At 57.0% G+C, this 13,178-nt stretch overlaps 3 protein-coding genes across 3 annotated transcripts; 1 reads left to right on the plus strand and 2 right to left on the minus strand.

Moving 5' to 3' along the window:
• Positions 1-908: 908 nt before the first annotated feature.
• IE81DRAFT_350437 (hypothetical protein) lies at positions 909-2,582 on the plus strand (the record flags this gene model as incomplete). The annotated part of the gene is made up of 3 exons (XM_025516537.1): positions 909-1,028; positions 1,107-1,899; positions 1,966-2,582. The coding sequence occupies 3 exons, from the start codon at positions 909-911 to the stop codon at positions 2,580-2,582; spliced, it is 1,530 nt and encodes a 509-aa protein (XP_025366302.1).
• A 1,111-nt stretch (positions 2,583-3,693) lies between these two features.
• Positions 3,694-6,183, minus strand: IE81DRAFT_326837 (hypothetical protein). Its single transcript, XM_025514925.1, has 4 exons — positions 4,890-6,183; positions 4,526-4,807; positions 4,227-4,430; positions 3,694-4,134 (listed from the first exon to the last, which is right to left on the minus strand). Exons 1-4 carry the CDS (start codon positions 6,114-6,116, stop codon positions 3,835-3,837), a joined length of 2,013 nt encoding a protein of 670 aa, XP_025366303.1. The 5' UTR covers positions 6,117-6,183; the 3' UTR covers positions 3,694-3,834.
• A 521-nt stretch (positions 6,184-6,704) lies between these two features.
• On the minus strand, positions 6,705-12,076 carry IE81DRAFT_48872 (P-loop containing nucleoside triphosphate hydrolase protein). Its single transcript, XM_025517385.1, has 6 exons — positions 9,282-12,076; positions 8,789-9,214; positions 8,104-8,723; positions 7,702-8,016; positions 7,547-7,636; positions 6,705-7,468 (listed from the first exon to the last, which is right to left on the minus strand). Exons 1-6 carry the CDS (start codon positions 11,919-11,921, stop codon positions 7,042-7,044), a joined length of 4,518 nt encoding a protein of 1,505 aa, XP_025366304.1. The 5' UTR covers positions 11,922-12,076; the 3' UTR covers positions 6,705-7,041.
• Between the last annotated feature and the right edge of the window lie 1,102 nt (positions 12,077-13,178).

Consider the following 13,178-nt stretch of genomic DNA (forward strand, 5'->3'; position numbering starts at 1 on the left):
ACGGCTGCTGCCAATATCTCTGCCGGTCATCAAGGGCAGTCATGTGGACCCCTCTCATTCTTCCACATGATGTGACGCCAATGGCGTCGGTTCATGAGGTTGCAGCGGCTCGCCGAACAACCATACGAGACGGCCATGTCTGCTGGCCGTGCAGTAGAGGCCCGTTGGACGTTCAACGCAGCAAGGACGAGTGACGGTGCCTTGGCGCGTCCAGCCTCTCTGATCAGAGCCTCGAGTCTGTAGCGAGACAAGAGCGACGCCAAGCCGAGCCAGCGCACTGCGCGCATCTGAACGCTTTGGCATGCTAATGGAATGATGAGCAGAGGCACGAAGCGACGCTTGCCTAAGGACGTGCGAATGTCACGGTCGTGGGCATGGCACCGACTCCCATGCGCCCCGCGTGGTCAACACCTCATTGGCACGGTCGCACGGCGCTCATCACCCCAGAGACTAGCGCCAGCGCCTGCCGATGCATGCGCGTGAACCGCGTGGTCGGTGCATGGGCGCGCAGATGGATAGCGCAAGAGACGCTGAGCGCCCGCAGACGCAGTGGCTTTCTGAAACCTCTCGCGGACGATGTGGGAGTATGAACGCTCTACGGTGAGAGTGCAACTTTCTCTGAGGAGGGCTTGCCTTCCGCGTTCAGCACCACATGTTACCGTGACTGCGACAGCTATCGGATGCGCTTCTGAAGCGTTCCTCAAGAATCAATCGTTCAAGGTCAAGTCCGCTTGAAGTCGGATCCTCGGATAGACGCACGCCTTGGCCCCGCCCTCTGATCAGAGAGCGCCGCGAGGTGGACTTTGGTGGCTTCAAGAACGCTGCTTTGGTCATCACGATAGATAAAGGAGGCTCTTCGGGGACCAGCTGCCTTCGCGTGACTCACCCGGCAAGGCAGAAGCGACATCATGTCAGATCCCTTTGCTGAGCTGCCTTTGGAGGTGCTACAGCTCATACTCGAGTACGCGTCCGATGCTGGCTGGGGACAGTGTCCGCCAGAGGACGCGTGGCTTCCTTTTCTCTCCGCTGTGAGTTCTTCACTACAGAACGAGCGACGCACACACACCGACATCATGCAAGCCTAAACCCGTACGCATTTCCCGCAGTCTCCAGCATGCTTTGCATACATCATGCGAAAGAAATCGCGTCACTTGACCGCGCGCATGGATCGTATCCTCGGTCAGATCGAGAGCCTAGAAGCTCTTCCTTGGCTTTGTGATGTGGTCACGAGCGTGAACACCGGAGAAGAGCACTTGTCGTACAACGCGTTTGCACCGGAACTGTGGGCCCCAGGATGCGCCTTTCTCGATCCGGATATCAGGTCAATCCCCCCCATAGGAACGCGCGTCTTTATGGACAGACGGCGTATTCTACGACGGCTATACACTTACCATGCGGACATCCTCACCTCAGAAATGGTGGACCGGGTTGCTCAGCGCAAACACAGAGCAGTCGAGCAAGGACGGCCTGAGTCGCCTTGGCCGCCTTGTCCTTCCAAAAATTCGTGTGACCTTTGTGCCAATCAAGACAAAGAAGGTTGGCCATTTAAGGAACCGGCAGACTTTTATGATTCGGATGCCTTCACATACGAAACTCCAGAGGCCGATCCGGAACACACAGAGGCGACTCTTGCACGTCGCAATGGACCTTTCGGCAATGGTCTCATACCAAACATGGAAAACTACAACGACTACGAAAAGGCTTTGCTGCGTCTGCTTGAGCTGTGCAAGCCTGCACGACTAATTTGCGACGAGAGAGCCTGGAGGCTCTCGGAGGAAGCGGTCACGCGCATTGTCGGATTGCAATGCGTCAAGGAACTAAGCATCGGAGCGCAAGTCATTGACGCGTGGACGGTTACTTATACGTCTTGGCCCACCGATACTCATCTACCAATTCCATGTGAGGCGTTCGGAAGCTTTATTGCCGTAGCAACGGGAATTCTTTGCTGATGTACCTTGACGCCAGCCTACTACGGCCAGCTCATCAAACAAGTCGAAAAACTCACAATCTCTGTGGAATGGGAGAACGACGACAGAGGAATGGTAGACGCAGCTGATTTTAACTTCGATGAATGGGACGCGGACTCGTTACGCGTAGAGTATGTGGCAAGGTGGTCACATGAGAATGATGAGAAGACTGGTCCGGTCCCTAAACTCATTGATGACGCATCGCCTAATAGCCTCGCAGGTCGTCTACTGTACCTGCTGGAGGCAGCGACGCAGGTGAAAGAGCTGGTCATCATGGACATGTGCACCGAGGCAGCACTGCACAGTGCGCGCCTATTACCTCTTTTCGCATGCCTGCACAGCTTGCTATCGGATGAGTACCATGATGGACAGGTTTCTCCGAACTTCGACGGTCCCTCAGCCCCAACCGCTCATGCGCTCCAACATTTGCGCCCAAAATTCCTGGACCTCGTGGCCGCAAAACCTGGAGCCCCTTTCCTCACGGTTGAAGACGTTCAACAAGTTGCCAATCTAGAGCAAATGAAGCCAATTGCCGAAAACTTGCGCAAAATGGCACCTCAAATTGTTGAGCGCTTCAATGCAAGAGAAGGCTTCGATACGTCCAAAGCTGGCTAGCACTCTTCGACTTGCACTTCCCTTTCTCCACGATCTCTCACGCGTCTGCATTCTGAATTAGCGATAGCGCCACGGACAGGCCGATCTCGAGTCACCTCACAGCGACTTGCTGAGGTCGCGATTTTCATTTGACACGCCCGGCTACGTATTGCATGCTCCTCTCCATCATTGCCGCTGCACGCAGGACCACGCGATCTGATAGCCTCGCGCAAACCCGCCAGCGATGACATGGTGAATTGGGCGCTGAGCCAATTTTACCTTGCGCCTGAATCTGACACATCAACAAGAGCTTCCGTAGTATCGGCGCGCAGCAAAGCTTCCACTGTGACTTGTGCTTCGAATCACTGTCTTGGCGGCTATCGGGTTGCTGCGCACAAGGCAAGATCTATCGAGAGGTCGTGCAAAGAGACGCAGTCTTGGCGCGCGGCGCGGTGTCTACGGTCAGATGGATGTCAACGCTCCGTCATTTTTCGTGTGTCATGGTAGATCAGCCTGATTCCACCGTTTCGTTTGGCAATGTGTGACACGCCCTCGCAAGTTGGCGAGGAGGATGGCCATCCCTGCTCATCCGAAGCGAGCGCACGAGCCGTTGAATTCCACGAGATCCCTTTATGAACGTCGTGCAGCACTACCACGTTCGCTATCACCGTGCTAGCGCGGCGGGTCGCTTTTGCATTCTTGATTGGCGATTAGCGCGACGCCCAGCCAGCGCGCCCGCGCTACGCATGACACATGACCGCGTGAGCTTCGCATGCCGGCGCATCCCTCGATTGGATCACAGACTTCATTTGCTTCGCCGCTCAAGCCCACCACCACACTGTCAGTGGAGCACAGCGAGCGGTCGCACCATGTGACACCTTGCTGTCTAGCACAACCGCGACCACAAGGTGACTGTGATGTACATGTTTATGCATGTGGGCGCGTGCGCGACACCAGGGACCCTGCATGGCCGCTCCGACAGAGCCTTGAGAAGACGTGCCTCTGCGAAGGAGAATGACCAGACATTGCCCAGCATCCGGATCTCATTCGAGTACTTGTCACGACATCGACTAACATTCTCGGGAGCAACAAATCAAAACGATGAGATGACTCTTGTTTAAATATCGGAACATGGCATGCGCAACAGTCTAGTGACGTCGGGGGGCGGCTTGCACGACTGGACACGAATGAACCCGTCGTCGGTGCGTGCGCCAGCGCATTCTTGAAACGGACTTGCTTTTGGTACAGTACTCTACATATCCTAGCAAGGTGCTTACGCAACGTCGTCCTGCGGCGGAGCCTCATCGACCTGCATGGCGTCTTCGTCTGATGGATGCTGATCGGGATCATTAGGGTCTTCGATGACTTCGACGGCTGCTCCTGGTGGAGCGTGAGCTTCCGCTTCGGGCTGAGCAGCAGCAGCAGCAGCAGCATTCAAGCGCTCCTGACGATGTCTTTCATCAATCGCCGCATGCTCTGCCAAGACGCGCTGCTCAGTCTCCTTGTAGATGATTTCCTGCTTGGCATGCCTGCCCAAATCGTCCGGTCGACATTTAGCAGCCATGCCAAAGTCCTAGCGGCAAGGATTTGAGCCCGCGCGGGTCACGTAAGATATGGGCCAGCTTCAATGATGCCCGGGGAACGTTCAGCGCGCGCTCTGCTCACCGAGTACACCAAGGCGTCCGCAGGGCGACAGACGTAGACTCCGCTGGCATCCATTTGCAAGCACGAAACTAGCAGCTCGTCATTTTCTTCTGGCTGACGAGCTTGCCAATGCCAGACCTTGACGTTTTCGAAAGTGCCAGCAGTCTGCGATGGGTTCAGTCTGTCCGTAGCGAGATCTATGATGAAAGTATCTTCAGAGCTCCTCTGTTCGCGACACGCGTTGGGTGCATGACTGTCAGCTTTGGCGTCAAGACACTGGACGTTCAACCCGTCAACAGTCGAGGCAAGTTCAAACTCACATAACGCCCGTCATAATTTCCGTAGCACACCCTTCCGTCAGAGACTGCCATGTACATGTGATATCTTTGGTTTGGCGGCTCGCCAAAACCGTTGATGAAGCGAGGCAGAAAGTCTTGAAGACCGATGCGCGCCACCTCGATTACGCCCTTGCTATGCTCCTGCGCCAAGGCAGAGTATGGCCTTAGGAGGATCAGACCCCAGTCGCAGCCAACGACAAGAGTGTCAGTTTTGGTATCTGGATGAATGGACCTGGAAAAGAGGGCGGCTTGGCAAAGAAGAATCTGGACGTGGCAGGAATTTGGCATGAGTCGCTGACCTAATCACTACTCGGATCTGCATTCCCGTCTCTTGCCCAGCACTCACCGTCGCTAAAGAGTTCTCCTCGATGGGCTGCGAAGAGCCTGCTCTACAACAATCTTCTTCCACGCTCCACTCGAGGGGTGTCCGTACGTGTTGCAAGTCCCTCAAGGCATGTTGAATCTCGGCCTGTGCGACGTGATATTTGCCAAATTTTTCGGCGGGTTGCGCCCAGTGTTTGAATTCGTAACCAGAACCATCGTCGTGTTTGCTGATGAGTTTGAAGCCCATCCAGAGCTGCGTTTCGCCTTTGAGGCTGTACACTGCAAAGCCGATTGCGTGACACACAAAGATCATGCCCTTTCCGTCCAACTCGACGTATTCGCACGCTCCCCTCTCTGGATCCAGAGGAAAAGAAAAGGATACAGCGAGCCTAGTGACGTCCCAACCCACAATGAACCACTTTTTGGATTCCCTGTCGAGCGTTGCCGCCACGCAAGTAGGATATCGGAATCGAGAAGCGCGTGGATGTCCCATACCGTGAGGAGTGACCAGCGATCCCACTTCCTCGTACGCGTTGAGCTGTCTGGACTTTTTCCACACGATGATGGAGTCCAAAAAGTCATGCGCGCAAGCCAACAGGTAGCCTGCGTCTCCCTCGAGGTGAGCGAATGGGGGTAGCGAAGGACCCCTACCGATCTCTTGCACGCTAGTCCACGAACGAGCATCCTCCGTGCGCTCAGAAGTCAAGTGCTTCATGGGGTAACTGCGCACCGTACCGCTTGCTTGCGGCACCCCATCCTCCCAATCGTACGTCACTGCTTCGACGCTGCCTGTATCGGGCGAGAGCTGGATGCGGTGGCCTATCTGGTCGTTGACCTCCAAGATGCAGCCCGTTGGCCATATGCGCGCCGTTGGAGATTCCCATTCGCTCTCATCGACGATGCCGGATGTGTTCCAGGATACAGCTAGTCGTGCATACCTGTAGCATAAATTTCTAAAGGACTTTAGCTCTTCAAAGTATCCCGTGGTGCTCATGATCGCCTCGTTTGCGAATTTGCTCAGAGGTTGCTCCTGAGGCGCAGCGATGGAAGGTGGAAGATCAGCATCAAAGGTGCGTGTGAGACCGAGATGTAAAGCCACACCTCTCCAGATATCGTCGCCGCTGTCGTCTATGAGCGCTTTCCAATGCTTCGCTATCCTCCTCGCATGCATCAGCGTCAGCACATCCACAAAGCTGAGCACGATCGTGGTCACCTCGGGTGGCAGCGCCACCATTGGATCCTTGAGCATCGTGCTTCGCTCCAGAGTCCCTCCGAAGAGCCTCGCTGTGTATGGAGTCTGCTGAGTGGTGTTGGTGATGGTGGTGGTGATGCAAGTCAAGAGGCAGCTCACTGGAACACTTGCTCGCCATGCAGCATACAGCATACGCGTGTCGTGTCCTACTCGCATGCACAGCCTCAGAAAGTGGTACAGCAGCGCGGGCGGGAGGCTGATTGCAGTACTTTCACGTTTACCGGTATAGGCGGTCCGCTTGGACACGGAGGTAGGCAGTGCAGCGGCCCACGCCGCGGCCGCGCGTTCGCTTTTTGATCGAGTCCATCAGGCACGCGCGCGCACAACACAACGCGCATCCATGCGCATGCAGGCACCACTCCGGCCCGGTCGTCCCGCCGTGATACGCAGAATAATCTGAGTGGGTCAATTTGGCGTTCAGATTGACAAGGCCTCTCAATCGGCTCGGCGTCGACGTTGCGACAGATCGTTCGTGCGAATAAATGCAACGAGGGCGCGGCCAACAGAGAGCTGAGCCACAGCGGGCGCAAGCGCCACGCACGACGTGGATGTGCACGACGGAGCAAACGATCACGCACCAAGCGGCCGCTCTGTAACAGTAGTCTCATTGTTGATGGATCGTTGAGAGGGGGTAAGTAGGCATCAGCTGTATGTCAAGATCACACCGGTGGCAGAAAATGTGGAATCTAAGGGAGTTTGAGGTGCGCTTGGAAGGTGGCCCGAGAGACGAGAGGGGTTCGTGCGGTATCAACGTGTTGGAGGAGGGTCGTGCTTATGAAGGGGCCGCTCGCAAAGGTTGCGCGGTGTGAAACGAGACGTGACGAGACGAGACGGGGGTGGGGGGGGGGGAGGGGGGAGTTGGAGGGGAAGAGGCAAGGTAGAAATGGATTGTTGGAAAGCAAAAGGGAACGACACGGCATGCTCAGGTCCAGCCCTCGTCGTCCTCATCTAGAAGAGCAGCAGCAGTCATGCGTCCGACGACGAGAGCCATAGCCTTGTTGACTTCATCATCATCATCATCATCGCCATCGTCGTCGTCATCCTCCTCGGTCTGACTGGAAGCCGAGACTACGCCATTAGGTCTGTCATGCTGCACCCGTGCAGCGACAGACCTGTCTCTATGCCGTTTTTGAACGCCAGATACCAGAGTTTCAGCAGCTGCTGCTGCTTCGAGCGCCGAGATGCCTCGACCCGAAGCCGGGTCGAGATTGGCTAGTGACGGACCGACGTAGGCTCCGTGCCTCATCGAGTGTTCCAACAGCGCTGCCCAGTCCTCATCCTTGGCCAGCAATGGCGCGCATCCCAGCACGATGAGCATGTCTTGACATCTGGTTAGTGTGACGCAAAGCCTGCTCTCCCATCCCAGCATCACAGCGTCAGTCACGGCTCGGTCGGGCGCGTCGCGAAGAAGGCACGCGCAAGCTCACCTTTTGCGTTCGAAGAGCAGACCCATGCTCCTCTTCGCATCGTTGTCCAAGAAACGCTCACGCGTCCGGACGGTGGAGATGATGCTGACGCTGCGCGCAGAACGGAGGGGTGGGTATTCGATGAGGTAGCGACCAATGCATCGCTTCGCACTCACGGATGCTCGGCTCCTTGAAATACTTCGCAATGGCCCACATTCACATCCTTGAGCGTATGGTGAGAAGATCTCAAAGCCAGACGTATGCACCACACCTGTTCTCGAAAAGGCGAAATGACGCTGATTTCTCGCGGGCCAACGATGCGTTGAAGCTGCGCCGAAGGCAAAGATCCTCGTGCGTTGGCGTCCTCCTCCTCCGCTGGCGCAGCGCACGCTGCCTTGTCCGAGGACGGCGCGAGTCCGGTCAAGCTTCGACAAATGTCCACTACGCGTCTCGCCTCTTCCAGATTGAACCAAGAGCTTCCCTCGTCGACCCTAAGAAATACGGGAACCAAAGCGTAATCAGCGCGGCGCAATGAAGCTCAAAACCTAGCTTTTGCGAAAGATTTTCGCGGCACGCACCACTCATCGCTGCCTTCCACGTGCTCGATGCGAATGGGCACGTCCGGATTCGGCAAGCCAGACCAGATCGGTAGAGCAGAGACGCGAGGTTTGGCGCACGGCAAGAGGCATTCGTCGTAGTAGAGGGAAGATGGCGTCTGCAAAAGTCTCGCATCCCTCTGTCGATAGTTGCGCACCAGCTGGGCACAAGAGTGCTCCTCTTTCGTCCGACTCCCACTTTCGAGCTTTGCGCGCAGAAGCGATGGAGAGTACGCCCAGGCGTCGGGCGAGTCTTCATTGTCGAAGCTGCCTGTCAACAGAGCATTCCTTGCGCGCGTCCTTAGAGCCCGCAAGCGGTGTCTATACGCGTCTCTACCGCTCAGTCTTTCCAGCATGCTGACATCTAGCCCATAGGCCCGTGCCCAGGGAGAGTGAACGTGCGGTCCCAGCTGCTTGGTGTCGCCGCACAAGACCACGCTGGGCTCTTGAGTCTTGGTGTGTCGAGAGGGCAAGACGGCGAGCAGCGCAGATAGCGTTTGAGCCTCTGTGCCCTGCGACGCTTCGTCGATGAAGAGATGCGTAAAGTGCAGAGGAACATCGGGCGCAAGCTCGGCGGGACGCAGCCCTTGATAGATCGTCGCCTGCGGCCATCCGCATGCTCTGCGTCAGACCCGCACCAATCAGTCTGCTCCACGCACGTACTCACTTCGAGGCGACCCAGATCCGCATTACTGACACCTCTAGACTTCAGCAGCAAGGGCACATCGTGCGTAGCAGTAACGATGATCCGAGCCTTCATGAGCGTGGTCCAAGGTGGCAGACCGAAGTGAGCTCCATCGTCCGTATTCTCGATATGAGAGTAGATCACGAGCGCTTCGGGCAATTCCGCAAAGGTCCTACCTGGAGCATTGATGCGTATCAGCTGTTGCCTATTCAGAGACTTGACGAGTCGTAGGGCCAACGTATCGGCCGCTTCGTTCGACGGAGCGCAGAGCAGGATGGAGGATTTCGCGTTTCGCTGTAGCACGGAAAGGCAAGCTGCCACCAGGGTGCGCGTCTTGCCCGTGCCTGGCGGACCCTGGATGAGGAATGGCACGCGGTGCTGGCGCATCGCAATGCTCTCGACCGCGACCTATCATGGCTCAAAATGGGACAAAGGAGTCGGCATACGCAGGACAGGTGCCGAGTAGCGCACTCACCTTTTGCTCCGGATTGAGCCCTTGACCTTCGAAAGCGATGGACATGTCCAGCTCGCTGCTCGCCTTGCTCTGCGTCGTTGCGGAATGCTGAGGTAGCGGGAAGAGCCACCTCTTCAAGATGGCTGCAGGTCTATCTTCGTTTGCCAGGATCTGCTGAACGCGCTTGAGGCACGCAATGACGTCCACCTCCGAAGACTGATCTCCGCTAAACAGCACGACGAATCTAGCTTGATTCATAGACGTTCCCATCTGCTCCATCATGCCTTCTTCGATCTCATCGCACTTGAGCACCACAATCCCTTCCACCGTCCTCAAAGCCCATACCCTCGCTTCGTACTCCAGCTCTATCCATCCCTGATCGACAATCGGTCTGAGCCGCACCAAATCTCCCGGCTGCAGCTTTGGGTACTCTTCTCTGATACCTGGCAACTTGAGATTCCACAGACCGCGGTCGACGGCAACATTGTGATCGCCCCGACGAGGCCTGCCCCTTTGCGCATCGTACGCTTCCAGACCCACGCCGTACAGCGTCTGACCTGCCAGCTCTTCCGCCCTAAAGTCCATCTCGTTTCGCAGCAGCATGGTGAATCGGCGGGCATAATGCTGCGCATCTAGCGCGGGCACCAGTGTGGACATGGCCGTGGCGGCAGAAGGTTTGAGCAGCGGATTTTGCTTTGAATTTGTGAGATCAGGTGAAGCAGCACCGATGCTCTGGGTCTGATGTGCGGCGCCGTCGCGTCTAGCGGATTGGAGAGGATATATAGACTGGTCTGGAAGCATCAAAGGGCCCATGGACCGCGTTTGCTGATCCTCGGCGCTGCTCACGTCCAGCTCGGATGCAGCGTCGGATTGCAACTCTGACCCCGATCCCGATTCCGATCCCGACTCTGGCAAGGTGGGGTCGAAATCAGACCCAAAGATGCCTTCTTTGTCCCTCCAGTCCCGTATCGGTCCGCTTCTGCTGCCTTCGGACGGGCTCGGCACAAAACGTCGGGTCGGGGATGAGGTGGGGGTTCGAGCGATGCTCGCTCCCTCGACCTCTTCTTCCACAAAGCGTTCGCCCGCCTCGTGCTCCACATCGGCAGCAGTCGCCAGGGCGGGCGGAAGAAAGGTGGAGCGCCAGGCTTGCCAATCTATAGACTCTTTGCGCACGAGCGGAACGATGTGCACAGGCGTTTCGATGGCCACTTGTCTCATCCAAGCTGGCACAAAGGGCTGAGCATATCGAGACACTCTGGAAGATGAAGGTGTGTCCAGCTCGCCACTCAGACTGCTCCTCGCATTCGCGAGTCTCGGTGTGAAGAAGCGTTCCTTTTCGTCCTGCTTTGCCTCCAGGTTGGTACTATCGCTCTGCGTCGTTTCTCTGCTCCGTCTAGCGTGGGGTAGACTTTGCGGACCTAGCGCTCCATGACCTTCGGCCACGCTCGTGCCAGGCGAGAGAAGCAGGTGTTTCTCCTCCGGCGAAGAGTTGGCGCTCGGATTACCAGCGCTCACAGAAGCGTTCGATCTCGGGCTTGTCGTCGTCGTCGTCGTCGTCGTCGTCGCCGTCGCCGCAACAGACTTTTGCAAGACCTTTGAATACTCTTCGGGCAAGGTGCACTGTTTCAGAGTCGTCTTTGCACCGATTGGGGGCGGAGGAGGAGGAGGCGGAAGTGGTGGAGGAGGAGGCCCCGGAGATTTGACGGCCAGAGATGACGGCGCGCGGGCCGGAGGAAGCAGTCCAGGAGGTCGAGATGTGGACACTGTCTGCCGGACGGGTTGCGCGTAGTAAGTTTGCCTGGGTGCTGAAGGGACAGCAGGCAGTGGAGGGGCGGCCGGCCGAGGCGGTGCAATCTGGTGAGAAGCTTGCTGCATCTGATGCGCAAGCGAAGGCTGAGGTTGAGAGACGGCCACCCACTGAGCCATCTGTTGCTGCATGGAAGCGAGCGCAAGCTGCTGTTGTACCGCGAGCTGCCACTGCGGAAGACCCGTCATGGAGACCATCTGATGAGGTGGAGCATTGGGGTATTGCATCGCACCATTCATGCCATGATGAGCCTGCCAAGCGGGTGCTCCTTGGTGCGTTTGAGCGCCGTACTGAAAGGCGGATGACAGGGATTGCTGCGAGACCCTGGGATAAGCGGGCGTGCCAGACGGCATGATGTGCCGCGGTCCCGGCATGGTGTGAGCGGCGAATGGGGCGTATGCGCCATACGAGCTCGCGTGTGTTGGTGCAACCGATGCGTCTGCCGCAGCTACTTGAGGCGTTGTAGAAGCGGACATGGCCAGCATGCCGGGAGGCAATGGCGATGAAGCGAAGCTGTTGGAGGGCGAATGCGAGTACCTGGCCTGTGCATTGGCATACGCTGCGGTGCGCAGTGCAGCTTGCTGTGATCGAGTCGCGATTTTGACCCTGGATGCATCATCGGTCGATGCCGTCGTCGTCGTCGTCCCGCTATTCTTTGCTGATTGTCCAACGGCTGCTGCTGCTGCTGCTGCTGCTCCGCTTGTGCTTGTGCTTGTGCTTGCACCAGCTCTGCTCGCTTTGGGACTAAGCTGATGGACGGGCGACTTGTTGGATGAGCGTCGATCGGCTCTGACCAAGTTTTCGGATGAGAGCTCGGGCCAATGCTCCTCCTCCTCTTCTTGCTCGCTAGACATGATCGGTGCCGTTTACTCGTCGGCGCGCGTATGGTGTGCGCCTTTCCCAACCAGCTTGAAACCCATCTGGTGTGGAGAAGGTTCAATTCAGGAAAGCCTTTTTCGGGAGTCCGGCACGCAGCCTAGTGGAGCTGTGCTGTGCTGTGCAAGCGTGCCCAAAGTGTTGAAAGGTGGCAGAGCGTTGCAGGGGCAAAAGGTGCAGCTAGGGGTTGCCCGATGCTGAAGCGGTCGTCGCGTACGTGTGACTTGATTCAAACAAGTTTGTACGCAAGCCCGAGCTGGCCGACGAGCATTCAGCTGCGCTGACCAGCATGCATGCATGCACCCTGACCTACCTAGCTGATGCTGCAGAAGCCAAAGAGCATCCATCAGCGTGCGAGTCACGACTCCTAGCAGCGCTGTGTAGGGTGAGACAGTCGCCCGCGTATATACAGCAGCAGCAGCAGCAGCTGATGGTGGTGATGATGTTTACCTCGGGTCCCGCGGTGTGGCTTGAGTTGAGTGCCCGCGCGTGTGCTCGTGTGCTCGTGATGTGCTTGCAATGCTCCACCTTGAATCACCTCACTTGCATGAGCTCGATGCTGGGCATCCTAGCTAGCTTCACATAAGAGGCCCGGCCTGCGCGAATCCCCATGCAGAAGGTCACTCGATCGCCTATAGCTATGCCTGCTGATGCTCAATCAAGACTCGAGTCAAGAGGTCGGGCGCTGGGTCCAATCGCGAATGGCGAAGGGTGAGGGTGAGAGAAGCAATCAAGTCACGCAGAGCGCGCGCGCGCTTCCGAGCATCTGTCGTACGTACGCGTGATTAATTCTGATTCATTCAATCAAATCACGCATATATGCCGCGCATCATCACGCAGCAGCGGCATCGATTCGTCTCTGCGCGCGCGCTCACAACTCGAGAAGGGAATCAGAATTTAGAGCTGTCATCCATCTATGGCGTCATGCGCGGGCGTGGGCGCGGGCGCGGGCGCATGCATGGACCCTGCTTGCTGCTGCTGCTTCTGCTGCACAATCCACGCGCCGCCGCCATAAACACGCACCTACACACCTCATCCCTCACACCTGATGCTGCTCACCAGCTAGCATTCCGCACTTTTCGAGAAGGAGGTCGGTCGTATTCCTCAGACACTGTATTTGAAAAAAAGGTATTTGATTAAAAATCTCAAAAGTATAAAAAGGAGAAGCCAAACAAATAGAGCCATGCAGCAGCCAGGTCGCGGGGGGGGGGGGGGGGGGGGGGGGGGGGGGGGGG

This window comes from Ceraceosorus guamensis (genome assembly GCF_003144195.1).
Source record: "Ceraceosorus guamensis strain MCA 4658 unplaced genomic scaffold IE81scaffold_141, whole genome shotgun sequence".
NCBI lineage: Eukaryota > Fungi > Basidiomycota > Exobasidiomycetes > Ceraceosorales > Ceraceosoraceae > Ceraceosorus > Ceraceosorus guamensis.